The 27,603-nt window shown below is 45.5% G+C and overlaps 1 protein-coding gene across 3 annotated transcripts in view; it reads right to left on the bottom strand.

Annotated features, from left to right (window-relative positions):
- The window catches only part of CAP2 (cyclase associated actin cytoskeleton regulatory protein 2), a 140,018-nt gene that overhangs the window by 14,064 nt on the left and 98,351 nt on the right, over window positions 1-27,603 (bottom strand). For all 3 annotated transcript variants that reach the window (XM_029945355.1, XM_029945354.1, XM_029945353.1), the window contains 3 exons: window positions 24,389-24,532; window positions 23,989-24,074; window positions 20,957-21,062 (listed from right to left, as the gene is read on the bottom strand). In XM_029945355.1, coding sequence (XP_029801215.1) covers window positions 20,957-21,062; window positions 23,989-24,074; window positions 24,389-24,532 — 336 coding nt within the window. The remainder of the gene's footprint in view (window positions 1-20,956; window positions 21,063-23,988; window positions 24,075-24,388; window positions 24,533-27,603) is intronic.

Genomic DNA, 27,603 nt, shown 5'->3' on the forward strand with positions numbered 1-27,603 from the left:
ACTTACAACGGGCGCCTTGGTGCATCATGGATCTGTTTGGAGGACTGGGACCGAGGTGGGGACCCACCCTGGGAACAGAGCATGACTGAGCTGTAAGGCCCTATGTGAGTCAGTGGAAGCTGTATGTTCTGGGTTCAGGCTGTCCACTGAGAGGCACACAGAGCCGTGTTCACAGGGCCATGTCCAAAGCTCAGGTCTTGACTGGAACAGACCTGGGTCATTTCAGAATCATAAGAAAAATGTAGTTTAATCAATAAGAAGGTTCACTCTTTTGGGCAGCTGGGAATCACAGCCACCAATAAGAGAGAGTGCAAAAATACTCAGTGAGAATTAGGTGTTTCTGAACGTTTTTGAGCAGTTCAAAAAAGAGATACTGAAACTGTCTGGAACTCATTTTTCAAGTTCACGTGCCTCACCTTGACCCGGAGTGGGGGCCATGTACGACCTGGATGCCTGTCACATCCAAAGGTGATCAGGGTCCAGGACCCATCTGGTTTCATTCATCTAATGTTGATTGTTAGTGAACCGATTAAAAATTGAATCCTTTCTGAGCAAGATCCAGGCCTACTTATTTTTGCTGCTACGTGACATTCAGATTTTGTTTTCAGTTTAAAGTTCTAACAAATTCACAGTAAAAGGTGCTAGACAATAGAAGAATATGTTTGAACGTTTTGAGAAAATTCCCCTCCCACCATGTAAACACACATATACAACCAACTTAAGTGATGCAATATTTTACTTTTAAACCTGAAGTAGAGGGGCACCTGAGTGGCTCAGAAGATTAAGCATCTGACTTCAGTTCAGGTCATGATCTTGTGGTTCGAGCCCCATGTCGGGCTCTCTGCTGACAGCTCAGGCCTGGAGCCTGCTTCCCATTCTGTGTCTCCCTCTCTCTGCCCCTCCCTCTCTCTCTCCCCCTCCCCTGTTCATTCTCTCTTTCTCTTTCTCTCAAATAAACATAAAAAAAAAACCGAAGTAGAACTCTATATCTATGATATTGCATTATAAATGAATTCAATAAAAAAATAGAAAATTTAAAAAGTTGAGAGTGACGGACATGTGGTTTAGGCTCATGTATTTCCAATGCCAAATATAAAATGTAAAACATGTAAGTGCTAAATATTAACGAAGACAGCATATTCTCATTTTCATAAGCAACTCCGTATTCCCAAGTGTCAATATCGGGAAGTTTTTGTTGTTAGTAGTTTTCAGTTAAAAAAAGAAAAGCCCAACATGCTATTTTCAAAGTACTTATAGAATCCCTATAAAGTGCTGAATTACTCTAGAAGATTCTTCTCTGATCCAGAATGCACCTGGATGGGCTGGAGGTCTCGTTTCCGGAAGCTGTAACTTGGGACGGTGTTTTGTTTCCAAGGAAGAGCAGCCTGGCTGCCTTGGAACATGGGGGTCACGTCAACCAGGGCTGCGCCTTTCACGAGACTGGCCAATCTTTCTTTTTTCGTATCTTCAATGTTTTCTATTATACTGCTGGGGCGAAACTTGAGAATTTGCCCTGAAGCATCAGTAGCATATCATAGAAGCTTTGCACATCAAGCAATATTCCAGTCCTCAGTTCCAGACCCTGACAGCCACCCTCCACCCCCACAAATATTACTTTTGCTCACAGGCACATAAGGACACCTATAGCGAGTGAAGGGCCAGACCCCCACCTCACATCGGAAACACTTCGGCTTTGCAGTCCTCCTATTTTGTGAAAGGAGAGAGGATCCTGGGTTCTCTAGCTCAGGAAGATTTCGACGGCGCCCCTGCTCTCAGAATTAAGTCTTTCTCCAAGAGCTGTTAAAAGGACACTGAAACCAATAAGCTACGGATTCAACGTTCTGGAACTCTGATACCTTCAGATGGCCCGCCCAGGAACGCCAAACAAAGGATTTACCGAAACAACTGTTGAATACAAAAGCCAAAATGTAAGAGAACTCAGCACCAGCTGAAACTCAACTTATCTTCAGCATCTTCTGGCTCATTCCTGTATCGGCGCCAGCGAGGGCACAAAACAAGGCCCCGGTGTCCGAGGGGGCTTTACAATGAGCAGTCAGGGGCTTTCCTACAGACTCAACAGCAAACTTGGTAGACCCTCCCGTGACAGGACTCGGGGGCGTCCTTTGTAGCAGAACAGGTCTTCGCCTCTTTCCTCCACCTCTTCTCCTCCCACAGGACGGCACAGCACCCAGTACCTAGCACTGAGCACCCATATGAAGTGGAAGTATTCTCTCTCACACGGGCCTGGCCATGAGTGGCAGCCACATGCACTGAAACTGCAGCCCAGCACTCATCTTCAGGTGTCCCAGGAGAAGCAGAGGGGAGATGGTCAGGGAATGGAAGGGAGCCAAGAGTTCTAGAAAGTCTAGTGTTTCCCAGGTGTCGGTTACTTCTCTTCATGTAACAGACACTTAATGCTCAGGACAGGACAGCCTCTATGCCTCTATTCCCAAACTTGCAGGAGCATTAGAATCTTTCTGAAATGTCAGAAATTCAAAAACCCAGCCCACGTCACAGAAATGCTCTCTGGGGAGGTGGGAGGCATCTGTATTTTTAAAATTATTTTTAAAAAATATGTATTTATCTTTGAGAGAGACAGAAAGAGAGAGTGCAAGTGGGGGAGGGGCAGAGAGAGAGGGAGACACAGAATCCAAAGCAGGCTCCAGGCTCGGAGCTGTCAGCACAGAGCCCGACATGGGGCTCGAACTCACGTCTCTGAAGTTAGATGCTTAACCAACTGAGCCACCCAGGCGCCCCTATATATATTTTTAAACTTTTTAACCTTATTTATTTTGAGAGAGAGAGAGAGAGAGAGAGAGACAGAGGGGGTGGTAGAGAGAGAGAAAATCCCAAGCAGGTTCCACGCTGTCAGCACAGAGCCTGATGTGGGGCTAGAACCCACAAACCGTGAGATCATGACCTAACCTGAAACCAGGAGTCCATTGCTCAATGAATTGAGCCACCCAGGCATCTCCACATCTGTATTTTTTGAAGCTTCCTGGGTGATGCCAGTGCGCAGTCAAGTTTGGGAGGACCACTCCACACTATGTGCTGAGATTAATCGTAGCGCTCACAATAATATTATCAGGACTATCTTGAAATCCCTCTTTAAGAGAAAGCAAAGCAGGAAATCAGAAAGGCTCACCCAATATTAAATAGCTAGTAATAGGCAGAGACATAACTCAAGCATCTGCTTGATTCTAACGCCTTCTTCAGGGAAATCTTTTGTGTTATACTTAGAATTTTTTTTTTTTAAATCATCACTACTGAAATTAAAGGGCCAGGTGTCAAGGCTACCCCAATACATATATAGTGTTGTTCTTGGGCCTCTGGCTTGAATATCTATGACCCAAGTACGGGGAGGCGGTGTAATAGCTGGCTTAATTCTTGTGCCCACTGTTCCTTGCTCTATTTCTGTCATGCCTCCATGGCTGACGGAGCTCCTACAGCCAACTCTGGGACCAGGACCCTACGTCCTATGGAGATGTAGGAAGTCTTGGGTGTTGACCGTGGCCCTCAGCATCAAGTCCGTCCTTGCTTCTAGACATTGGACTCTTGCCTTATTCGCTTTTCCTGAGTACCTACTGGTTCCAGTAATAGGGTGTTTGCCCCCAAACCATGGCTCGCCTTCGTGTTCAAGTTTTCCTGGGATGGGGACCTGACCCTCCCTGCACTGGGAACTGGAGATTTAAAGGCATCGCCTCTTGGGTGTGATTTCCTTTTACAGCTAATGCACCAGGTGGTCTAGACTGAATGAGAAGCAGTGGATCAGATCAGGGTTCTGGCCCCTGTGGCCTGTGGAGTGACCTATACCTCCAACTGTCACTGCGATGTGGGCCCTGCGGGACGCAGAGCGCAGAGAAGAAAGGAGCACCGGGGAGCACACAGCACACACTGTGAGCTGGGGTCCTGCAGGGAGAGAGGAGGTTGGCTCCCGGAGGGGCAGGCCTGCCTGGGGGCACCGAGAGCTATAGCTGGGAAGAGCCTCTGGACCAACAGCACCTGTCCCAGGAACAGGAGGGGTCCTGGCAGGGTCGCAGAGGAGAGCATTTAATTAGCCTGCAGACGGCACTCATTTCTCAGAACACAGGGGTCCGGTGTACACACGCAGATTAAAATAAAGACATTTAGGGGTGCCTGGGTGGCTCCGCTGGTTAAGCGTCCAACTTCGGCTCAGGTCACCATCTCATGGTTTGTGGGTTCGAGCCCCGCATCGGGCTCTGTGCTGACAGCTCGGAGCCTGGAGCCTGCTTCACATTCTGTGTCTCCCTCTCTCTCTGACCCTCCCCTTCTCATGCTCTGTCTTTCTCTCTCTCAAAAACAAATAAACATTAAAAAAAATAAATACATTTAATAAAAGATGTTGTTTACTTGCAAACTAGCCGAATATTTCTAGTCCTATTAAAAGAACCTTTTCCTTAATAAAAAAATTCCATTACAGCGTGTTTTACCCTAACAAGTGAAGAATCATACATCTAAAAGCTGAGGACAGACAAGATTGTGCTATCACGTGACTTGTACAAGGTCACACAGACTGGAAAGTGAAAGTGAGGAATGACATTGGGCCAGCAGGAGGAAAGGCTGAGCCTCACTGAGCACCAACGACCCCCCCAACCCCCACATAAATGCTTTTTAAAAATACTATGTTGGGGGTCCTGGGTGGCTTAGTCGGTTAAGCATCTGACTCTTGATCTCAGCTCAGGTCTCGATCTCACATTTCCTGGGTTCAAACCCTGTGTCTGGCTCTGCGCTGGCAGCCCGGAGCCTGCTAGGGATTCTGTCCCTTCCCCTCTCTGCCCCTTCCCTGCTTGCACTCCCCGTTGCTCACTCAAAATAAACAAACTTAAAAAAATACTTTGGTATTTGTATTCGGTACAAAATACTTTGATATGTTGATGTCTCCAGTATCTTAAGAGCCCCAGACTGGAAACAACTGAAAAGTATATTTTATCAAAGTCATTGTAACAATGGGTTATAACTTAAAAAAAAGAAAAGCAGCATATTTAGGATTTTATTTTGTTTATTTTTTATTTTTTTTTAAGTAGGATCCACACGAAGTGTACAGCTCAACAAAGGGCTTGTCCTCTCCACCCTGAGATCAAGACCTGTGCCAAGATCAAGAGTCAGACACTTAGCTGACTGAGCCTCTCACATTTACGATTTTAAATGGCCATGTTGAAGGTACAAAAGTTCACCCATGTTGCCGCAAGAGCACAGCATAAAACCTAGAAATGCTGCTTTTGAAAGATATTTGGATTAATTTTGAGAGCAGATGTTTGATTTACTTTCTTTTGGAGGTGAGGTAGGGGTGGAGGACAAAGACTTTCAAAAGCATCTGCAAATCTCTTCCTCTAAATTAATTTCAACTGTCCTGGGAACAGCTGCTTCCTCTGATTTTAAATACATGACTGCAAAATAATGAAATCATTGTATGCGGCATGTGAAAAGCTTGTCATGTTTCAGTTATACATGGTGTATATATAAGATTACATGTAACATAATGTAATAAAATTGTGTACTAATATGCATCAAAACTTTTCATTAAATGTTACTTGGATTAATCACTGATCATTTTATTACTTTATACACACACCCTTCTGGCTCTTAAATGAAGTTTCCTCACTGTGGGCAATCACGGATGTAATTAACAACTCACTTCTACCCCCAGTGATGAACACCATTGCTGTAGTTACCCGGTTAGGGTATACTGTAGCTTTGGATCTATATACTTTATCAAAAAGACTCCCATGACCCCTATTGTTGAGTTTGTAGAAAGTGGGTCTAATGAGGTGCTCTTAGAGGTTTTGTATCTTTGTGAAAAATTAAGCAAAATGTGAAGCATGGCTGCTTAAGTGAAAAAAAAAAATCTGTCATCCTTCTCTCCCTCCTCTCTCTCTTCTGGCTACAAGTTTCCCATCAAACACAGCTGCTTAAGTAAAAAAAAAATCTAACTATCCTTTCTCTCACAGCTACAAGTTTTCCACCTAAGATTTTTCTGTTTGGAAATTTTCGACTTTCACATTTGAGATTCTAAGATTTTCCAAACCCAACAATGAAGGGAGCAGGTGATTTGGTCTAAATAGAACTTAACAGACAGACTGATAATGAATTAGGATAAGGAGGTTCATCTGTCAGCCCGTTCAGCAAACATTTACGGCGCGTCTCCTTGCAAGGACCTGGGAATGGCGGGAAGAAGTAACATAATCCTGCGTTTACGTTACTCGGAAGCGCGCGATCTAGGACGGGTGTTAAGGGCACAAATAAATAACTGCAAATGCAGTCTGACCCGCGCCATGTGTAACATGAACAGGGACACGAGGGCACAGAGGACGGCATGACCAGCTCTCCGCAGCACAGCGGGGTTGAGGGGCCAGAGGACTGTTGTTCCCAGCTTGGGCCACACGGTCGAATGTTTTGTAGAGACACGGGGGAGTATGAAAGAGTGACGTACAGATAGCCCCACATTAATCACCTTTATGAACAGATCGGCCAAGCCATATCTTGGCCTGTGTTTTCCCCAATTTTTAGAAAAGCAGGGACTAAGAAAATACAAATATCGTGGGGCAGCCGTTTGGAGGCCGCAGACTGTGTCCCAAACCACAGAGCTTTTGTTAGTTTTCCTCTTTGAAACGAGCTCAGAGACAGTAATGTTGTGAGCCATCTATCGTGCTAAGTATCTGTGAAGGTTAGAGATGAGGCTGCCAAAGGAAACATCTGACTCGCTGCGGCATTGTTTATGGTTTCACTGCCACCCGGTCTGGCCACCCTCCTATGACCGGCACGGGCTCCCCTTCCCAGGCACACACACTGTTGGCTGTCCTCTGATTCTTGCCCAGATTCCTTCTCCAGCTGTCTGCCTCGGAGCCAACCTGACCCATCTGTCCCCCGGCTCAATGCTTACTTACTTCTTTTGCATTTTTTTATTTTGAAAAGATGTTTACTTATTTTGAGAGAGAGAGAGAAAGAGAATCCCAAGGAGGTCCCATGCCACCAGCGTGCGGCCTGCCACGGGGCTCGAACTCACAAACCGTGAGATCCAGAGTCGGATGCGTAACCGACTAAGCCACCTACCTAGGCGCCCACGCTGGTGTGCGGTTTACGTTCTCCAGGTAGCAGTGACAACTTATATGTGCCTGATTACACATCAGAAGCAGTTTCAGAATCACAAAGGCATTTGAGTCACAAATATACTTCCATTAACATGTGACAGCTACAGGAACTGACGATGTTTTACAGCTGAACTTTTGGGTCAAGTGCTGTTTGGTAATCTTCCCAATTATAGCACAGGAAAAACAGCATGAGAAAGCCACTTGTACAGCACAATAGGAGGGAGGAGTTAAATGGAAGAACTGGCACTTTCAGAACGGAAGACATTCTATACACAGAAGTCAGATCGTTCTCATTGCAAAAAAAAAAAAAAACTTCACAAATTCATGATGTAGGGTTTGTTGATATTTTAGAATCAAAATTAATTTCTATTTTTTGCAATATGCGCTTTGATCAAGAACTTAGTGAAATTGATACATTTCCAAATTTATCAATTTCTATAAGTACTTGTGAATTTTACTTTCATATTTACATCACACTTTTATTGGCAGACAAGTATCATCAAGAGAAGAGATTGCACATAAACTAACAGATGATCCTCCTGTACAACATAAGGATAAGCCAAGGAGAATTATGACTTTAGCCTCTATTTTCTTATTTTTACCGCTTCCTATAATTTTGAGACTTCTTCTGCCAATGAAAACAAGGTTTCTGGGGGCGCTTCCAAGAAAACAGTATTGTTAAAAATACTACAACAAAGGGCTATATAATATTTTAAGCATATGCTTATTAATAATTTTTAAAAACTAAAGTTAAGGAATATTTCCTATTTCAACTATGGCAACAGAACACTGCTTGCGTTTTAGGTTTCTACAAAGTACTCATGGTACTTTATTTTTTTATTTTTTTAATTTATTTTTGAGAGACAGAGAGAGACAGTGTGAGCAGGGGAGGGTCAGAGAGAGAGGGAGACACAGAGTCTGAAGCAGGCTCCAGGCTCTGAGCTGTCAGCACAGAGCCCGACACGGGGGCTCGAACCCACGAACTGTGAGATGATGACCTGAGCGGAAGCTGGACGCTTAACCGACTGAGCCAGCCAGGTGCCCCCTGATGGTACATGTAGAAATTAAATGATGGCCCCTCGATTATGAAGGAAATGTGGAGCCCTTCTGGATCACTTTTCTTAGAGGCAAGATTCCAAACATCCTCATCTCAAGAAGGACAAGAGAGGGGCACCGGGGCGGCTCAGTCGGTTAGGCGGCTGACTCTTGATTTCCGCTCAGGTCATGATCTCATGGTTCCTGGGATCGAGCCCCGTGTCTGGGCTCTATGTTGACAGCTTAAAGCCTGCTTGGAACTCTCTCCCCCTCTCTCTCCGCCCCTCCCCTGAACATGCATGCGCTCTCTCTCAAAATAAATAACAAAAAAAAAACTAGAGGAAGGGTCATGAAAATACATCTCACAGTTTCGTCCACCACTTCTGATGGCTTCCCTCTTGCCCAACCTGCCAGCCTCATGTGGTACGTCATTCCTTTGAGGACCTGGAGGGGTGTGACCTCCAGTAGGAGACGAAAAAAAGACAGAGCAACAAAGTCCCTTCAGAGAAGGAATAACAGCTTCGAGGTGGAACATGGTTGGGGGAAAACCATACATAGTCTACGTGAGTTTGTGGGAACCAGTTAACTCACTGTTTCTTTCTTTCTTTTTTTAAACAGTGCATTTAAGGGGCACCTGGATGGCTCAGCCAGTTAAGCATCTGACTTAGGCTCAGGTCATGATCTGGCGATGTGTGGGTTCGATCCCCATATCAGGCTCTGTGCTGACAGCTCGGAGCCTGGAGCCTGCGTCAGATTCTGTGTCTCCCTTTCTCTCTACCCCTCCCCTGCTTGCACTCTGTCTCTCAAAAATAAATAAATATTAAAAAAATTAAAAACAGTGCATTTTTAATTTTTTAAAAAATATAATTTATTGTCAAGTTGGCTAACATACAGTGTATACAGCATGCTCTGGGTTTTGGGGGTAGATTTTTGTGATTCATCGCTTGCATAGAACACCCACTGCTCATCTCAACAGGTGCCCTCCTCAATGCTCATCACCCATTCCCTGCCTCCCCCCGCCCCCCATCAACCCTTAGTTTGTTCTCTGCATATAAGAGTCTCTTGTGGTTTGCCTCTCCCTCTCTCTGTTTGTAACTATTTTTTCCCCTTCCTTTCCCCCACGGTCTTCTGTTAAGTGTCTCAAGTTCCACCTAGGAGTGAAAACATATGATCTCTGTCCTTCTCTGTCTGACTTCTTTCCCTCAGCATAATACCTTCCAGCTCCAACCACGTTGCTGTCAATGGCAGGATCTCATTAACTTACTGTTTTCATGCTTGTTTTTCTCCTGACGTCTCTCTCCGGATGTGGCCCTTTAAGAACCACAGGGGGTGATTTCTGCGTCACCCATGTGAAGTAGAAATGCTCCGTGGAAGCGGACTCAGGCCTCCACGGAGAAGAATCCAGAAGAACACACTGCACACAATCTCATTTGCTCAAGCGGTCCAGCTACATTGCACAAGTTCTCTTGATAAGTAGCCTAGTTATTAGTTTGGCTTTGCCACTGCAGTCTGGACCCAATCTGGGATTTCCAGATTGTCTTTTCTCCATGTCTGCCAACACTGGCAGCTTGAAAATATAATTTCTCATACAGTTTTCCATGGGAAAAATTTCCAGGGTTAAAGATAGCCAAGTATAGCCATCAAAGAGTCAAATGATCGCTGGCCGATAGTTACATGAAGACAGAGAGGGACGTGTGGCTTGAATTACCGGGACAGCTACTTGATTGGGTCAGAAAATCCTAGATCTGAACTATCACTGAATTTAAGTTTTGGCTTTTCTTTCAGAGTTTAGGGTCATAAGGAAACCATTGTATTTCTCAAATTATCCATTCTTTGTAAATGACAGAGGTGGGGAGGAGCCCAGAATAATAGCTGTTATGAAGATGACTTACCTTATGTTATTTGCATTTATTTACATTTACAGTGTAGATACTATTTCCTTAAGAAAAAGGAAAAAAAAAAAAAAAAGGAGAAGCAGCAGCATCCCCTGAGCTATACAAGTGAAACACACTAAGAGTAACTTCCATCTCAATTTCAGCTCCAAAATTTACAAGCAAGTTTAATTGGTGCTCAGATGTGGGAAACGGTCTGTGGTGGGGCTTGGCTCTATGTGATATTCCACGAAGGGAATCTTTGTTTTACCTGAGGAAGACAATGTGCACCTTGCCCTCAAGCTTTCTTAAGAAACCCTTTGGGTGTGGGGCGCCTGGGTGGCTCAGTTGGTTAAGCGTCTGACTTCATCTCAGGTCATGATCTCAAGGCTCGTGGATTCAAAACCTGAATCAGGCTCTGTGCTCACAGCTCAGACCCTGGAGCCTGCTTCAGATTCTGTCTCTCCCTCTCTCTGCCCCTTCCCTGCTCGTGCTCTCTCTCTCAAAAATAAATAATAAAAATAAAAAAAAAAGAAACCCTTTTGGCTTCATCTAATGAAGCATGCATTTAGTGACTTTCTATCAGCTGGGAATTAGCAGCAAGCAGGTGGCAAGGGACAGGTGCAGGGAAGGCATCTGTGACCAATATTCCGCTTACTGTAATAAAATGCACTGTCCATTTCTGTTACCACCATCTGATTGAAGAAGTAAAAAAATATTATATATGCAGTTCTTGGACAAGGAACCCAATCCGTAGTTAGTTAATGGAATAACACGGTGGAAATTCCATTGTGAAGAAATGTGATTACAAATGAACGCGTTCCACGTAGCATGTGTGCCCGAGTATTGTGGGAACGGCCCCACAGCAGCCGCAGCTGCTGATTCTCGGCAGAATGGGGAGCTCCCAGCCTCGGATGAGAGAGGACAATTTTGTGTTCCCAGACGTCAGGCACTTGGCTCTTGCCTTCACGTCTGTGCTCAGGCTAGGCCTTTGTTTAGAAGCCTGTGCCCCGAATTAGAATCTGGAAACCCCTTAAAGATCCTTCAAGGCTCCAATGTCTCTTCCTTCTTGTAGGTTTTCTCTCCCAAGAGCAAATTTCTGTTTCTCTGTTACAAGGACCCATGAGGACCCTTACTAGAATCCTTCATGTTACCCTGTAATTATCTGTCTGTGCATTCAGGTTTGGTCATGAACTTGAGCACCAAAGAGCCGCTCATTATTCATCTTAATGTCACTGCTAATGTGGTCCAGCGCCTGAATCCTGGGAGGCGCATCATAAATATTTACTGAAGTGAATAAGTAACTGCTTTATAAGGTAGAGAGTGCTAGGCATCATAAAAGAAGTACAAATTTTAAGATGTGCCATGGCGGGGGAGGGGGGGCGGGTGGCTCCGTGGAGGGAAAAGGGTAACTTCCAGCCTCGGGCAGGGTTGGAGATGAGCAGAGGGGACGGGAGACTTGGTTCTTTGGAAGGAGGCCATTTGAAATGGCATTGAGGGTTGGATGGGTCAGATCTGACATGACGAAGCAGGAGGAAGGAGGTTCCAGGAGCAGGGGACAGGATGTTGTCATGACAACAAATAATTGCAACTGACATGGCAGCATCACAGGAGAACTCTCAGACCCACGTTCATATTGTCTTTCCAGCCATCACCTCCTGACGCGACACACTTGTCTGACCAACCTACCTCCTCAAAACTATCCTTTAGGACCGCCTGCAGATCTATTTACAAAATCGTACGCACCGAGCAACCTTCCTCTCTACTCTGCTCCTTTTGACTGCAAAGAGTATTGCTTGAATTAATCCCTCCCCAAAGAACGTCTCAATGGCTTTTGGCCATTTGAAAAGATAAAATTCACCTAAAAAATATGTTTATTTATTTTTGAGAGAGAGAGAGAGAGAGAGGTAGGGGCAGAGAGAGAGGGAGACAGAGGATCCAAAGCAGGCTCCATGCTGACATCAGAGAGCCCAATGTGGGACTTGAACCCATAAACCATGAGATCATGACCTGAGCCAAAGTTAGACATTCAACTGACTGAGCTGCTCAGGTGCCCCACAGTTCACTCACTTGTAAAGAAGCAAGTTTTGCTACCATGTAATATCCTAAAAAGGATGGGCTGAAGGCTTTGTCTGTCCTTGTCCTTTCTCACTGAGACAAGAAGGTGGAAGATGGAACGGAGATGATGGGCGGGGCGGGGGGGTGGGGGGGACAGACACAGCTCTTCAGCCATGGCAGGATTCCTGGGGGGAGGGGCTGGTTTCAGGAAACAGGCAAGTCCCCCAGGGAGCAAGGGCTGAGCTTCGAGCCAGAGGTGTGGCTCCTTGGGGGCGAAAGAGAACCCAGCGGTGCCCAGCTCTGGGCTGGACTGACAGCAGAGCTCATTCAACATCTCCTCCTATTCTGGTACCCCCTGCTTTGCTCTGGGGAGCACCTGTGTCTGCACCCTTAAATCACAACCTCCGGATCTTCCTGGGAGGGGCTGAAGGAGAGGGCAGGGAACAGGACAAGCCCAGGCACACCGCTGCCTTCAATGGCACACATGAAAGCATTTTAAAATGAACACACTTGAATTAACATATTCCCAAAGGTGATGGTTTAAATAAATTAGGAATGTGTATTGATTTGCTGGCCCTCAGGTTAAGTGAGTTCAAGTTCTTGGTTCGAAAAAAGTTCTAGTATATAAAATAATCCTGATTCTTAAGGTTGGCAGTTTTAAAAGCTACTACTGTTTTGATTTAGGAAGAGAAAACTTTAAGTACTCTAAAAAATTTACGTATTCCCATCAACCACCACTAAAACTCAAGGATATTTATGAGATAATAAAAATGGTTCTAAATATAAAAGGGTTACTTAGAAGTTTCATAGTGCAGCTAATTCTAAACTATTGTATATGAAAGTATAGTTATTTATTTTTGACCTATGCTTATTTTACCCAAGATATAACTTAAGTAGAAATAAAGTCCTCGAATAATCCCCAAACTTCATCTATAAATGGTCAAAACATCATTACAAAGTCAATTGTGTTCCTTTCTCTACAAAACTGCACCTACTTCCAACCTTCTAGAGAGGTTGTTTCTAGACGTCACGAATTCATCGCAGCATTATTTACAATAGCTGAGATATGGAAGCAGCCTAATTTTTTACTGGTAAATGAATGGATAAGCAAGGTGCGGTGTGCGCGCGTGCGTGCACACACACAGACACAAACACACACACTGGAATATTATTCAACCATAAAAAATATGAGAGCTTGGCACTGGTGACAACATGGATGGACCTAGACAGTATATACTAAAGGACATAAGTCTGTATTATACTAAAGGAAACACCATATGATTTCACTTCTACGTGGAATCTAAAAAACCAAAACAAATGAACAAACCGCACCATGCGCACAGCCTGAGAAATACAGAGAACAAAGTGGTGTTTGCAGGGGTGGGGGGAGATGAGCAAAACAAGTGAAGAGAATTAGGAGGGACAGCCTTCCAGTTACAAAAGAAAGAAGTTGTGGGAACCAAAATCACAGCCAAGGGTATATGGTCAATAACGTAGTAACTCTGTGTGGTCACTATATGGTCACTAGACATGGCGGTGAGCACTTTGTAATGTATAAAAATGCCGAATCACCAGGTTCTATGCTCGAAACCCATATAGGACTGCGTGTCCACTATGCTTTAATAACATAAGAAAATGAAGTTCCCCCATAAGGTGGACGATAGCAGTCTTTTCCCAGTCCTTGCTTTCCCCACATGGTCACAGTGGATACTGGCAGCTAGCTCCTCCTTCTCCGAGTCTGAGATCCTGGACTCTGGTTTTCTTCTCCTCCTCTCTTTTTCGTCTCCTTGACGGATTGACTCCATCCACTGTCCCCAAGGTGTTTTCCTCCACAGTGTCCTCCTTTTTTGTCTCTGTATCCGTTTAATTATTGTCCCTAGGCCTCCCCTTGGTGATGTCACCTGCCTGCTGCACCTCCCCATGCAGGATGTCTCACCTGCATCCCAAACACAGCACGGAGAAGGCTCATGTCAAGGTTGTCCTGCTCCTCTGTGGATTTCCCTATTGTACTGATGTTGCTATGATTCTCCCGGATTTCCAGATTTGGAAACTTGGTGTTTAGATTTGATCTCTCTCTTTCCTTTGTCCGCATCTCAGCATCCACTCCGTCTCTTTCTTCCCATTGCCATCCCCACCCTCCAGGTCACATACAAATTGTCCTAGCCCCAGCCACCCATTAAAGCCTCCCAACAAGGATCAGGGCCTCTAACCCCTTCCCTTTCCTGTCTGTCTTGCACAACTTCTAAATCACCATCTACGATGTGCTTGATTTGTGCTCAAAAGCCCATGGTGAAGGAAAAAACCCTGCACACCACATTTGTACCCATCTTTTTAAGGATGAGACATACAGACAGATTTCACTATCTGGCCCCAGTTTGCTTTTCTGGCCTCAATTCTCACCATTTTCAGCTCTGAAAATGACCAGCTTTTCTCTCAAAGTACTTTGTTCATGTCCTATGTGCATGCGCTGAATTCCCTGCCAAGAACTGTCCTTTCTCTTACTATCGACCTAGGGTTCTCTGAACTCCTATTCACTCTTCAAGACCCAAATTAAACATCAACCCCTTTGTTGTCTTTTCTGCCCACCCAGTTAGTCTAATTGGCAAGTTTCTTTTCCAACCTAACCTTGTATTATTGTAACTTATTTCTGCATCCGCATTAAAACCTGCCACTTGATGGCAGAAACTATAACATAAATAGAATGTCTAGTGTGTGCGTTGTACATGCTAGGTCGCCAATAAATGGCTATTAAGTAAATGAAGTGCTAAATAAATGAATGAGTAAAAATCAAAGCTCTCCGGACTCCTTTGGTCCAACCTGAACCCACTTGAGCAGTGTCTTTCAGACTTCACTATGTATATAAATCACCAGGGGAGATCCTGTTACAATGCAGGTTCTGGTTCAGGAGGTGTGGAGCAGGACCTGGATTCTGCATTTCGAACAAGTTTCCAGATTACCACCAGCCCTGGAGCACCGCCCTGCATGACTACGTGTTCCTTCCAAGTTCCGTGCAAGCGTCTGTGCTCCGTGCTCCCTTCCTGCATGGCAGTTACCCCACGCTGCACCCGTTGATATGTTCTTTAGCTAGAACGTGAGTTTCAGTGCACAGAAACGGGCGGACGGTGTCTTACATCCATCTCTGCGTTTTCAGCACTTGGCCCAGAACCTGCGGCAGGGTAGGAGCTCAAGCTACGTTTGTTCAATTACTAGTGTCTCTCAGGCTGAACTCCAAGCCATTTCCAGGTTTACTTCATTATCTGTGCGTTTGGGGCTGCTTTGTTAGTCAATGATACTCCTAACTCCCTCGGAGCGGTCTGGATCTTTTCCATAAGAGAACAAAAGTAATTGGCTACCCAAAGCCCCAAAAGGGAGCAAAAGAAACCCAGGAGCAATTAAGTCCACTGAATGCAGCTGTGGTCAAGGTAGACTGGAGACAGTCACTCCCCACAGCCCTACGGCCTCGTGGAAGAGATCAAGGGGCTTGTGGGATCCGGACAAGCGACACGCCATCCAAGGCCCTACCCATTCACTTCAATGAATAAACCTAAGGTCCACGTTTGGTACAAGTTCTAAATGAAAATTTTGATCGAAGGACGGAGAACAGTTTTCTTTTGTACCCATCCAGAGGCAGCCCGAGAGGCCAGAAGACTGGAAAACTTGTAAGACATATATATTTAATGCCATGCTACAAAGTCTACATTATTTATGAGTCAGAACACCCTCTGGCTGAGTTTTAATTTGCTCACAGCGAACTGTTACACTTTACGCTTTGTTAACGGACACTTGGCCTTTCCACCGAGAAAGAGGCTGAAGAGAAAGATCCACCCTGAGAACAAAGGAGCGAAGGTAAAACGTCTGGCTTGGAGAAGAATAAAGCCATCTTGTCTACGACTGTCACACCCCCAGCCACCTGTCTTCTGGAGGTTCGGATGACTGACAACTCACAACGGTACCACTTCGTAAGACCTGATGCACGGTCATGTATGTGGGGTTTCCGCACCTAATTATACGCTAGGTGTTCCCAAAGCTAAAGTAATTCAAGAAAGACGTGAAAAAGGACAGAAAGATGTCAGCAAGTGCAGCCCCAGAAAGTGAAGAAACAACCGCATTTTATCCCATTCCTGGAATTCTTTTCATGACCTTTTTCTGGCCAGATCCACACAGAACGTAACAACAGCCTGAATGCTGATCCAGCCAATGCATAGGAAAAAAAACCCAATCAGTTCGGTAATTTTCAGTGTAAAGATGAGGCCTTAGCTGCTCAATGCTTATTATCTCATCTGCAGGGGCCGAAGATTACAAACCCGACCAACCGCAAGGGATGATAAATAACAGTCTCTGCTGGGTTCCTGCCAAAAGGCCGATTCACCCAGCACAGCGCATTTGAAACCCAGCACAGAGGAAACCGTGCAAATTAATATGTAAAAGAATTGCCAATAATTAAATGGAAAACTACACGTTGTTTCTGGCATGCAGCCCTTCTGGACCACGGTCACGCTGAAGAAAAGCTATGGAAATGAGAAGATTCCATCTACCACAGTAAACGTCACCAGAAATCTACATGGAGGACTCCACAGCTGCGTCCTCCTCCAAGTTCATGGCCCCCACTAGCGCCTGCACACCTGTGCACAAACCCGCTCTCTCCAATCACAGTTCCAGAGAAATGCCGGCCTCAAAGTTTTACATTTCACCCTGACAACTGACGGGAGCCACAGTTGCCCGGCACAGCTGTGGTCTGAAGGCCAATGTCAGGAGGTGGGGGCTGGCAAATCCACTTCCAACTGTTAACTTGGGGGGCAATCCCGTCTTAGGGCCAGTGTACCTTTGGAAGCTCAGGGCCCTGGGCAGCACGCTGTTGGTCCCTAAAATCTCCATGGGCTCTAATCTCAAAATCCAATTTGAAAATAGAAAAAAGAAAAAACAACAGCTACTCAAAATACTTGAGATGTGAAGTCACCATCAGCTTTTTGCCTGTGTCCATTAAAAAGGAATGCATTTCCTAAACCTTCTGAATGTTGTGATGTCAGTGAGCATTAACACTTCACCTTCCTACCTGCTCTTGGATCCTTATCATCTTATAAATGCAAAATGTCTGCATGGTTGTGATCAGTGGGCAAATAGATGAACTATTCCCATTTAGTTTTTCTTCCCAGAGGCCAATATGATCAGTTCATTCTAAAAGTCCTTGTACGAATGCTGCGATTCTGGCTACAATCGCTCATCATTTATTCTGCTATGTTGACAGATTATTGTTAAGTGAAGAGAAGTCAGTTTGACTTATGCTTTGGATTATGTTTTAGAATCTTTTTACAAAATGTTTATTTATTTTGGGAGAGAGAGAGAGTGCGCACTCGAGTGTGCGAGCAGGGGGGAGAGAGAGAGAGAGAGAGAGAGAGAGAGAGATTGGGAATCTCAAGCAGACTCTGCGCTGCCAGCACAAAGCCCCACCTGGGGCTCAATCTCACCAGCCGTGAGCCAAAATCAAGAGTCAGATGCTTAACGGACCGAGCCACCCAGGTGCGCCTAGGTTTTAGAATCTTTAAAATCGGTTTTAGTCATTTAGGTTTAAAAGTTAAAACTATGGCTTTTATAATATACTTTGTAATATATATATATTTTATCCCAAACTTTAGAACAACAGGACAAAAATATTAGGAAATATACTTCTATACATATATCTTAAAGCTTGCTAAAAGATTCTGCACTGATGATGTTATCGCTAAACTAACACTTTCTTACCATAATCATTCCTCACTTTTAGTATCTGGCCAAAGCTTTACCATTAAAGAAGGGAAGTAGTTGCTCTGCTTTATAATAATTACCATTTTATTAAACATTTTTAAATGTTTTATTTATTTGAGAGAGAGGGAGAGAGACAGACAGATAGACAGACAGACAGTGTGAGCAGGGGCAGGGGAGGGGCAGAGAGAGGGAGACACAGAATCCAAAGACAGGCTCCAGGCTCTGAGCTGCCAGCACAGAGCCCAATGTGGGGCTCAAACCCATGAACTGTGAGATCAAGACCTGAGCCAAAGCTGGATCTGGATGCTCAACCAACTGAGCTACCCAGGCGGCCCAATAATTATCATTTTAAATAGAATTTTCTCACAGTATAAGATGTGCTCAGTAAATAATAGCCACCATTATTATTACAGCAATCCCACTGCCCAGTGTCTGCTCCAAGGATTATATATATATATATATATATATATATATATATATGTATATATATTTTTTGATGTTTATTCATTTTTGAGAGACAGAGAGAGAGCATGAGTGGGGCAGGAGCAGAAAGAGAAGGAGACACAATCCAAAGCAGGCTCCAGGCTCTGAGCTGTCAGCACGGAGCCTGATGCGCGGCTTGAACCCACAAATCATGAGATCATGACCTGAGGTGAAATCAGATGCCTACCTGACTGAGCCACCCAGGTGTCCCAGGATTATATTTTATATAAAACATATACACATTTGTATAAATATAACATTTATGTTTTTAAAAATGTACCATGGGATCCATTAGCAGGTCATGAAATCAGTTTAGTGGGTCTCAGCCAGAATTTTATAAAAAATGAAATAAAATAGAAAAAATTATTTGAATGCATTTCGTGTGGTAAGAGACAGAACTGCTTTGCAAAGCTTGTTTTAGTATTGTGAACAAGGTGTGTGTGTGTGTGTGTGAACTTTATTTCTTACCACCAGTTGCCTTTAAAAATTTGAGAGCCATTGTTACAAGGCTTAGTTTCTCATGAAAATAATGAAAACACAGTATTCGCTCCAGAATAAAGTCAAATAGCTACATTTATTTTTCTGTAATTAATATTTGATTCTTATCTTAAATATTCAAAACATCACTACTCAGTGGTAAAAGGTAGTGAAACCATTTAAGAGAATTTTCTACTAGAGAATTAATGAGCTAGTGGTTGTCGACGTGATTATTTCCCACAAATGGGCTCTCTTTCCTTTTCCGTGTATCTGACATGAAAGGTAAAACACCCAAAGCTGCTTGCTGGTTAGTTTACTGTCCTCTAGTGATGACCAATGTCCACGGCAAACACGTGACAGTCTCCCTTTATGAAAACCTGATCTGTAACAAATAGCATCTCACTGGAAAGCGTATGAAAAATAATATAATCCATCCACCCAGACGCCCACCTGTACCATAGTCCCCTTTCCATGTTAAATCCCTTCTTAAGAACCCTCCTCTCAGAAATCGGAATGTCGTGGCCATAAGAAAAGTAAATAATTAGTTGTACTTTACAGCTGCCCGTTTCTGTTTGTGGAGAAAACAGGCAAAGCAGAAAATAAGAGGGGGTGTCCGTCTTTGGGGGTCGATGTTAACGTTGGTACAAGCATTAGGGACCAAAGGCAGGAGGCCCACACTCCCCTGGAAAGTCACAGACTCTGCGTTGGTGTTAAGCCTACTTCGCTGACATCGACATCAGGGACAAGGGTCAAGTGCTGGAGCGCGGCCAACCGGAAGGATGAGGGCTCTACCCCTCAACGGAACTCACAAATGCCACTTAATTCTCTTAATATTCCCTCCATCTCTAACAGAAGGGGCTTTCCATAGGAAGCCTTTCTATGACAAGGGCAGAGCCTCAGAAAGCCAAGGAAGATTCTAAGCCTCCCTTACTGTCTCACAATTTAGTTCAAACCATTTTCTGAGTCCTTACTCCATGTCAGGTGCTGTGTGAGGGGCTGGGGACAGAGCTCAGTCTCCAAGTGAGTGGGAGGGGCCCCAACACACACGTACAGATGGCAGTCAATCAACTGAGGGCTACGCTGCGCTCCTCAAGATACGAAGGAGGCATGGAGGAGAAGCCCCATTCCAGATGGAGAGCTGACGCAGGTCAATAAGAAGTTTCTTAAAGAGGTGGAGTTGGAGCCGAGTCTTGGAGAAGAGAGACAGGTGCTTCCCCCAGGGAAGGTCATGCAGCACGATGTATGTTTGGGACGTTGCAGAAAAGGCTACACCACAGGAGATTTGCAAGCTTCGAAACAATTATTTGGTTTGGCCCCAGCATTGCATGGACCCCACCAGCAGCCTGGCAGTGCTGGGAGGCAGTGAACGGGGGGACAGAGGAGAGCCCAGGCTGAAGGCGCGGACAAAGCTCAGGCCAACCTCTCGTGGGCTGGGGTTCTCTCCTTAGGTGAAGACAATGCTCAAAGCGCTAGCATCGCCTCAGTATTCAAAAATATTATTGAAAAAACTCGAAATGTCAAAAAAAGAAATTTTGAACCTTTAAAAGGACATTTTCTTCATCATCCTATCTTCAAATTGCAACTATTTTCAGACCATCCTATTGCCCTTAATTTTTTATCACATGGTTTCTTTATATAACTGCCACCTGAGTACACAAAACTTTTTGCGTACTATCACACTTTTGCGCTCTATCACACTGGCTGGTCAATTGCTTCCCATGGAGGCATCACATACGTTATGATTTTTAAATGTCTACTTACTTTTGAGAGGGGGGAGGCGCAGCGAACGAGGGAGAGAGAGGATCTGAAGCAGGCTCCACACTGTCCACACAGAGCCCAACGTGGGGCTCAAACCACGAACCCTGAGATCATGACCTGAGCTGAAGTCTGACGCTTAACTGACTGAGCCACCCGGGCACCCCTCATATATGTTATTTTTAATGACTGTAGAAGTTTCACTAGGGTCTTTCCATGGCCAACATAACCATTTCCTTTCTGTATGTCATGTAGGTAGTCTCTGGATTTTCTCATGACAAATGACAATTTCATAAAGAGTTTCTACATATCTATTTTATCTTACACGTTTCTTGAGGTAAATTCTATAGTGTAATGATCCTAGGTACCAGGACCGAATGTTGTTATGACCTTTCCCCCCCAGGGGGCAGGTGGCCCGGGACTCACGGTCTTGCTCCACGTCAGGCCGGTGGTGTGGTGTTCTCTGATGTACGCTTGCAGCTCACTCCAGATGTTCAAATAGGACTTCACCCAATCCACATGGCGCAAGTCGCTTTGTTATAAAAGAGCGGGGAAGAGAGTAGAGTTAGGATCTAAAATACAATTTAAAAAAGACTAACGGGAACATGGTAATCCAGTAACTAAGGTTCGGGAGGACCCTGGACCAGGCGTCTTTCTGGGTCAGTCACCGTAAACCTGTTTCTGGAAAGGACCCTGATAGGCTGGTGGCCCAGGTCTCTCTGGAGGGGTGGCGGCGAATGCCCTCCCTGAGCTCCAGGGTGAGGAGCCGAGGGGACCCCCAGGGAGCAGATCCAGCAATTTGGGCCATGTGTCCTCACATGATCTCTAACCAGGAGGTGAATGTGGAGAGAGACTATTTCTGTAGCTGCTTCTGAGGCAAAATGAAAAACAAAGTGCTTTCGGAGGCGAGAATGGTATTGGGAAAAAAGAAAGTCCTTTGGTGGGTTTTTCTAATCATTTGGTTGAGTTATTTGGCCAAGAGAGTAGTAAGGAGGAGGCTGTTGCAAGGAGACAATTTCCCACAAACAGGTAACACTCCATCCCTAACACAACATGGAGTCTGGACCCTGGCACAACCGCTCAACCGGACCCCCGCTCCCAACACAGAGCGAGCAAACTGTATGAGGGGCGTGCACACTGGGGCTGTCTTGTGTGGTTTTGTTTTGATACAATAGCTTTACTGACATATAACTCACATCCTATACAATTTACTCATTTATTAAAAGCAATTTTTTAGTGTTTATTTATTTTAGAGAGAGAGAGACAGAACATGAGAGAGGAGGGGCAGAGAGAGAGAGAGAGAGGGAGACACAGAATCTGAAACAGGCTCCAGGCTCTGCGCTGTCGGCAAAGAGCCGGACGCGGGGCTCAAACTCACAAAACGTGAGATCACGACCTGAGTTTAAGTCAAATAGTTAACCAGCTGAGTCACCCAGATGCCCCTTAACTCACCCATTTAAAGTGTATAATCCAACAGTTTAGGTCAACAGCCAAGCAACCCAACCATCAATCACCACAGTCAGCTTTACAGAATTTCATCACCTCAGAAAGAAATTCCACACCTGTTAGCCGTTACTGCACGTTTCCCCCAAACGTCCCCCCGCCCTGGACAACTCAGCCGCTTTCTGCGTCTGCGGATTTGCCTGTTCTGGCATTTCACAGAAACGGAATCATATGACGTGTATGTGTCTGACTTCTTTCGTTTAGCATGTTTTCAAGGTTCATCCACATTGCTCTTCTCTCAATGATTCATCGTCTTACCAGCTGAATAACATGCCGTCATCTACGCATACACATCTTATTGTCTGTTCAGCAGTGGACGGACACTTGGGCTGTCTCCATTTTTTTGGCTATTGTAAATAACGCTGCTGTGAGCATTTGCGTACAAGCTACTATGTGAATATGTTTTACTTCTTTGGGAAACACACCTAGGAGAATGGTTGAGTGTCTGGTTTTTGCACTAAAAATATCAGTATGTATTTTTTTAAGTTTATTTATTTATTTTGAGAGAGAGGGAGAGAGTGTGAGTGGGAGCACGGCAGAGAGAAAGGAAGAATCCCAAGCAGGCTCCCTGCAGTCAGCGCACAGAGCCCCACACACGGGGCTCAATCTCCTGAATCATGAGATTCACCTGAGTGACAATCAAGAGTGAGATGCTTAACTGACTGAGCCACTCAGGGACCCCTCGGTCCATATTTATTTAAATGTCTATTTTTGAGACGGGGGAGAGGCAGGAAGAGAGGGGGACAGAGGATCTGAAGCAGGCGCCATGCTGTCAGCACAGAGCCCAGTGCAGGGCTCGAACTTATGAACCGTGAGGCCATGACCTGAAGTCAGACATTTAACTGACTGAGCCGCTCAGGCTTCCCAGTACATATTTTCTACACTGAGTGGTGGATATAGGAGTATCTTTTGTGTTGTAATGATATCTTCTGTATATTTTATAAACATTCTTTCAGATCTCCTCAATGTTTATGAAAACTAAAAAGAACCCGCAAATTCTGAATACGCAGAGTCGGTCAATAGCCTGGTCCTCAGGTTTCCTTCCCACTGAATAGCCTGGGCCGGCGAGTGAGGTGCGGGAGCCCCTGGATTTGTTGACTGTTGAGGAGTCCGCTTCTGCACCCTGAGGGCACAGAGGGGGCACCGCTCTTGAGCCCAGCGCCCGGGGTGGATCTCTGTTGCTTTGGGAAGTCTGCCTCATTCCTAGACATCAGCCACATCACGCAGCCAGCTGTCTCCAGGGCCAGCCGTGACATATGAGAGGGGAAGGAGCCTCCGAGGACTTCTTGAGCAGTTTGGAGACACTTAACGGCTTGTCTCCATCCGGCCCCATTTTCCATTCCAACCCCAGTTTGAGCGTCTCTAAGCTCTATGACTTGCTCTATAGAACGTGACGTCTACTTGAGCTGGTTCTCCAGGCAGCACTCCTTGTCGGCAGGCATCTGGACTGCTCTTCTTCCTCATCCACGTCTCCCCGTCCACCCCAACTCTATTTCGTTGTCACGCACTCGCTGGCGTCCCTCTCGGAGGGCCTGGCTCACGGGCTCATCTCACTTCTGTTCCTCATTCACCCTTCATTTCCCGATTCGTCCTGTCTTCTCCCTGCTCACCCACCACCCTGTCTGGGGCAGTGTAAGAGCGCTATGTCCCTAGAGGACAGGTCCATCGCAGACCATCACGGGGCCCTCCGGCTGCCGTGGGGACACGGATGGAATGACACGTATGCAAGTGGGGAGCTTTTCGTCCCCAGAGAACCGAGGCAGATTTTTCCAAAGCACGTCCACATATCTGGATAACTGGCCTCACTTTGCTTTCACTGCAAAGATGGGCTATTTCCTTAACATCTACCGAAAGGTAGCCCTTGAAAGGAATCAGGAACGCATGACATGAAGTCTGGGGGACCAATGCTTCACAAGCGAGCACCTGATGATTTAGTCGTCAGAGAAGGTACGTACCTGTGCTTGTAGTCCTTTAAGACCCTGTTAGTGTAAAAGGTGGCAGCTTCGTTCATCTCCTTGACATAAGGACCGGGTTTGGGGGACTGAGCGAACAGGACCGTCACCCAAGCATAGAAGGAAAAAAAAAAACAGGATAAGAAAGAAAAGGTCTTAAGGATGAAGAGAAGCCATGGGGATGTTAACCAGAAGTTGGAGGCAAATGTTTTGCTCTGTAAGGATGAGGGGGGCATTTCCACATCTTGGAGCACAAAGCACCAAAGAGCAAACAGGGTAAGAAAGAGCTGATGCGGTCACCTTGAGAGGGATCTCCTGGGGTGTCACGGACAGCAGGGAGCCCAGAGGTAGCTGGAAGTTCTCAACACCCCAAAAAGCGACAGGGTTCAGGGCCCAGACTCACCACGGCTATCCAACCCAGGGCGGGGATGCTTTCGCTGACGGCCGAGAGATGATTAAACATTTCACTCCCCCGGTTTCTCTCTCTGAAAGTCTGGATTTCCTGGATCTTTTCGGAGATTGGTTTCAGAAGCGCCGCCACGTCCTTCTGCAAACACACGTTGAACATCGTTACTGCAGGGCAGGCTCTGGGCTCAGCAGGAGTGTGTGCCATGGGTCAGGGGCTTTCAGATGAGGGCGTATTGTTGCTGGTACAGTAATACTAGATCCGCATTCTTTGAAGTGTGAAAATTGTACGTATTTTTAACATTGTGAAGACTGTCTCCTGAGACACAGAAGAAACCCAGCATTATGATACAGCCCCCATTTTAGAGAGTCCTGTGTGAACAAGGGAACTGAGTGTGGTCACTTTTATTTCCAAATGGAACATATAGACTTCCACGCTGGAAATGACACAGGTCTCAGATCAGGGTGGGTGATGGGGGCGCCTGGGTGGCTCAGTCAGTGGAGCGTCTGACTCTTGGTTTCAGCTCAGGTCATGATCCCAGGCTTGTGGGATCAAGCCCCACGTTGGGCTCTGCACCGAGCTGAGCGTGGAGCCTGCTTAAGATTCTTTCTCACTCTCCCTCCTCTCCTCTCCTCTCCCTGCTTGAATGCTGTGTCTCTAAATTAAAAAAAAAAAAAGATGAAAATAAAATCAGGGTGGGAGAGAGGTTAGTAAAAAGGTATCTCCTCGTGCCTGTGGGAATGGATGTGAGGGAGGGTCTTGGTTTTAGCACGGTCACCATAATCCATGCGAAAAAGTGGAGATCTTCCACTGCAGGTCTTTTTTAAAAAAATGTGATGGCTTTTACTAGTTACAGTTACCTTAGTCTGGTTTGGCTTTCTACGTTGTGCCCCGTGAACTTGGCCAACAACTACTGGTGACTCTCTCTTCTGATTAATTCAACAACTGACTTCTCTAGTCATACAAAAAGTGACTTTCAAAATCAGGTGAGCTGCGTTATGAAGTGTCACAGAGACAGGGCCCTAGGCACCCAAGTAGCAGTCTCTACTCTGGTTTTCAAGTAGATACAAGATTACTCGATTTTTTTTTAATATGTTCCAAAGAACTACAAACAGCTCGTACTTCAACTTTGTAAAAACAGTTGAAGGTATTTTGGCAATATTTTACTCAACGGTGTTTGCAGGAAGTTAAATGGAAAGGCCCCTAAAGCTCTTTCATTTCTTTTCCTGAGACTTCAGAGTGAAGATTCTCAACCTTGGCCACGCACTGAGAGGATCTGGGAGCTTTGAAAAACACAGGGCTGGGAGCCGCCCCGGAAGACTGTGATTTACCTGGTCTGGAGGTGGCCTGGGGTGTGGAATGGGAGAGGAGTGGGTCGGAAATGCTCCCCAGATGCAGGTTTTACTCACGGCCCCCGTGGCGGCTTAGCACCCCAAAGGGCAGGTGTTTCTGCCAGGGAAGGCAGACCACTGGGGGAACAGCCACAATCAGCCACGGCAGCTTCCAGACCTCGCCTGTCCTTCTTGACCCTTTATGTACCCTTCCCTACAAGAAATGTATGTCAGAGCTGACACTGGTTCGAATCTCCCCTCTACCACTTCCTCCCCATGCAGCCTTGAGCAAATTACTTAATTTGCACCTTGGTCTCCTTATCTCTAAGTCAGAGAGAATACCTACAGCCTGTGGGCTATAGGGGATACAGCATTTTAAGCCTCTGGCACATGGGAGGTACACAATAAATGGAAGTGATTATGATTATTTTACTCTTATGTAATTAGCTCAGCCCGGAAGTAAAAGGGATGTCCTCCAGAATATGGAATACTCATTTGCTTCAAATAAGTGTCTGTGCATTTAAGATAAGAGAGGCTCCAAATAAATATCCACCTAGGTTAATAGGATTTTAGGATTACAGGAGTCCAAACTGGGTCATCCAGTTCAGTTTCTGATAGACCCGTTTGAGTAGGTCACGATCAGTGTTTTAAAAAGTAACTGAAGCCGAAGTAAAAGTATCAGAGGGCATTCACAGGTATTTCACGTGGGTGGGTGTGTCCCGAACATTGTTTCAGTTACCCAGTGCCTGTGTGTGTGTGTACATGTGTGTGTGTGATGGACTCCACAATACAATGTATTTCTCATTTTGAATCTCAGTCTAAAATTTTGAGACGTGTGGATTGAAGCCAATTCTCCCATTTCACATAATTAGGAGGCAAGATCAGCTAGCAAGTGTTACTAGAGCTGGGGCTAGAACCCAGGTCCTCTGGGAGGCCCTGGAACAATTTTCTGCATCCGGTGCTCAGGAAAATACCGTTAGCTCTCCACGCACAAGTTTCCGCTCCGCGGCAAGGCTAGGGAAAGGTACTGTGAAGAGATTAAGGGCTCAGGTCTGGAAAGAGACTACCTGGTCCAAGTCCTTGCTGCCCAGGGTACTAAGCCCTAGGCCTTTCCACAGATTACCAAACGTGTCTCTGATTCCATGACCTCGTCTGCAAAACGCTGTTGATACTAGTACTCAGTTGACAGGACTAAGCTAGGAGGAGTGGACGAGGGGAACCTGTCTGAACTTGGTACAGAGTCAGGTACACTGGGGTGCTCCGCACAGAGGGCGTGGACCCCAGGTCTCTGCCAGGGAAGCCTCTGGTTGCCCAGTTCACCACCGGTTCCTTATCACTTGTATGCAAACCCAAGGAGGGCGATTTCCTGGCTGGGATATGCAAATAGACAGAGGCACGCCTTTTGTTTTGTTTTGTTTTGACACCTTGATTTTGGACTTTGGGGCTCCAGAACTGTGAGAAAGTAAAAGTCCATTGTTTTTTTTTTTTTTTTTTAATATAGCCTATTACCAAGTTGGTTTCCATCTAACACCCAGTGCTCTTCCCCACAAGTGCCCCTCTCCATGACCATCACCCCGCTTCCCCTTCCCCCTCCCTCTTCAGCCCTCAGTTTGTGGTCAGCATTCAAAAGTCTCTCATGATTTGCCTCACTCCCCCTCCCCAACTCTTTTCCCCCCTTTCCCATTCCCATGGTCTCCTATTAGGTTTCTCCTGTTAGACCTATGAGTGACAACATACAGTATCTGTCCTTCTCTGCCTGACTTATTTTGCTTAGCATGACACCCTCGAGGTCAATCCACTTTGCTACAAATGACCAGATTTCATTCTTCCTCATTGCCATGTAGTATTCCATTGTGTGTGTGTGTGTGTGTATATATATAT

Source organism: Suricata suricatta, chromosome 7, assembly GCF_006229205.1.
Source record: "Suricata suricatta isolate VVHF042 chromosome 7, meerkat_22Aug2017_6uvM2_HiC, whole genome shotgun sequence".
Lineage (NCBI taxonomy): Eukaryota > Metazoa > Chordata > Mammalia > Carnivora > Herpestidae > Suricata > Suricata suricatta.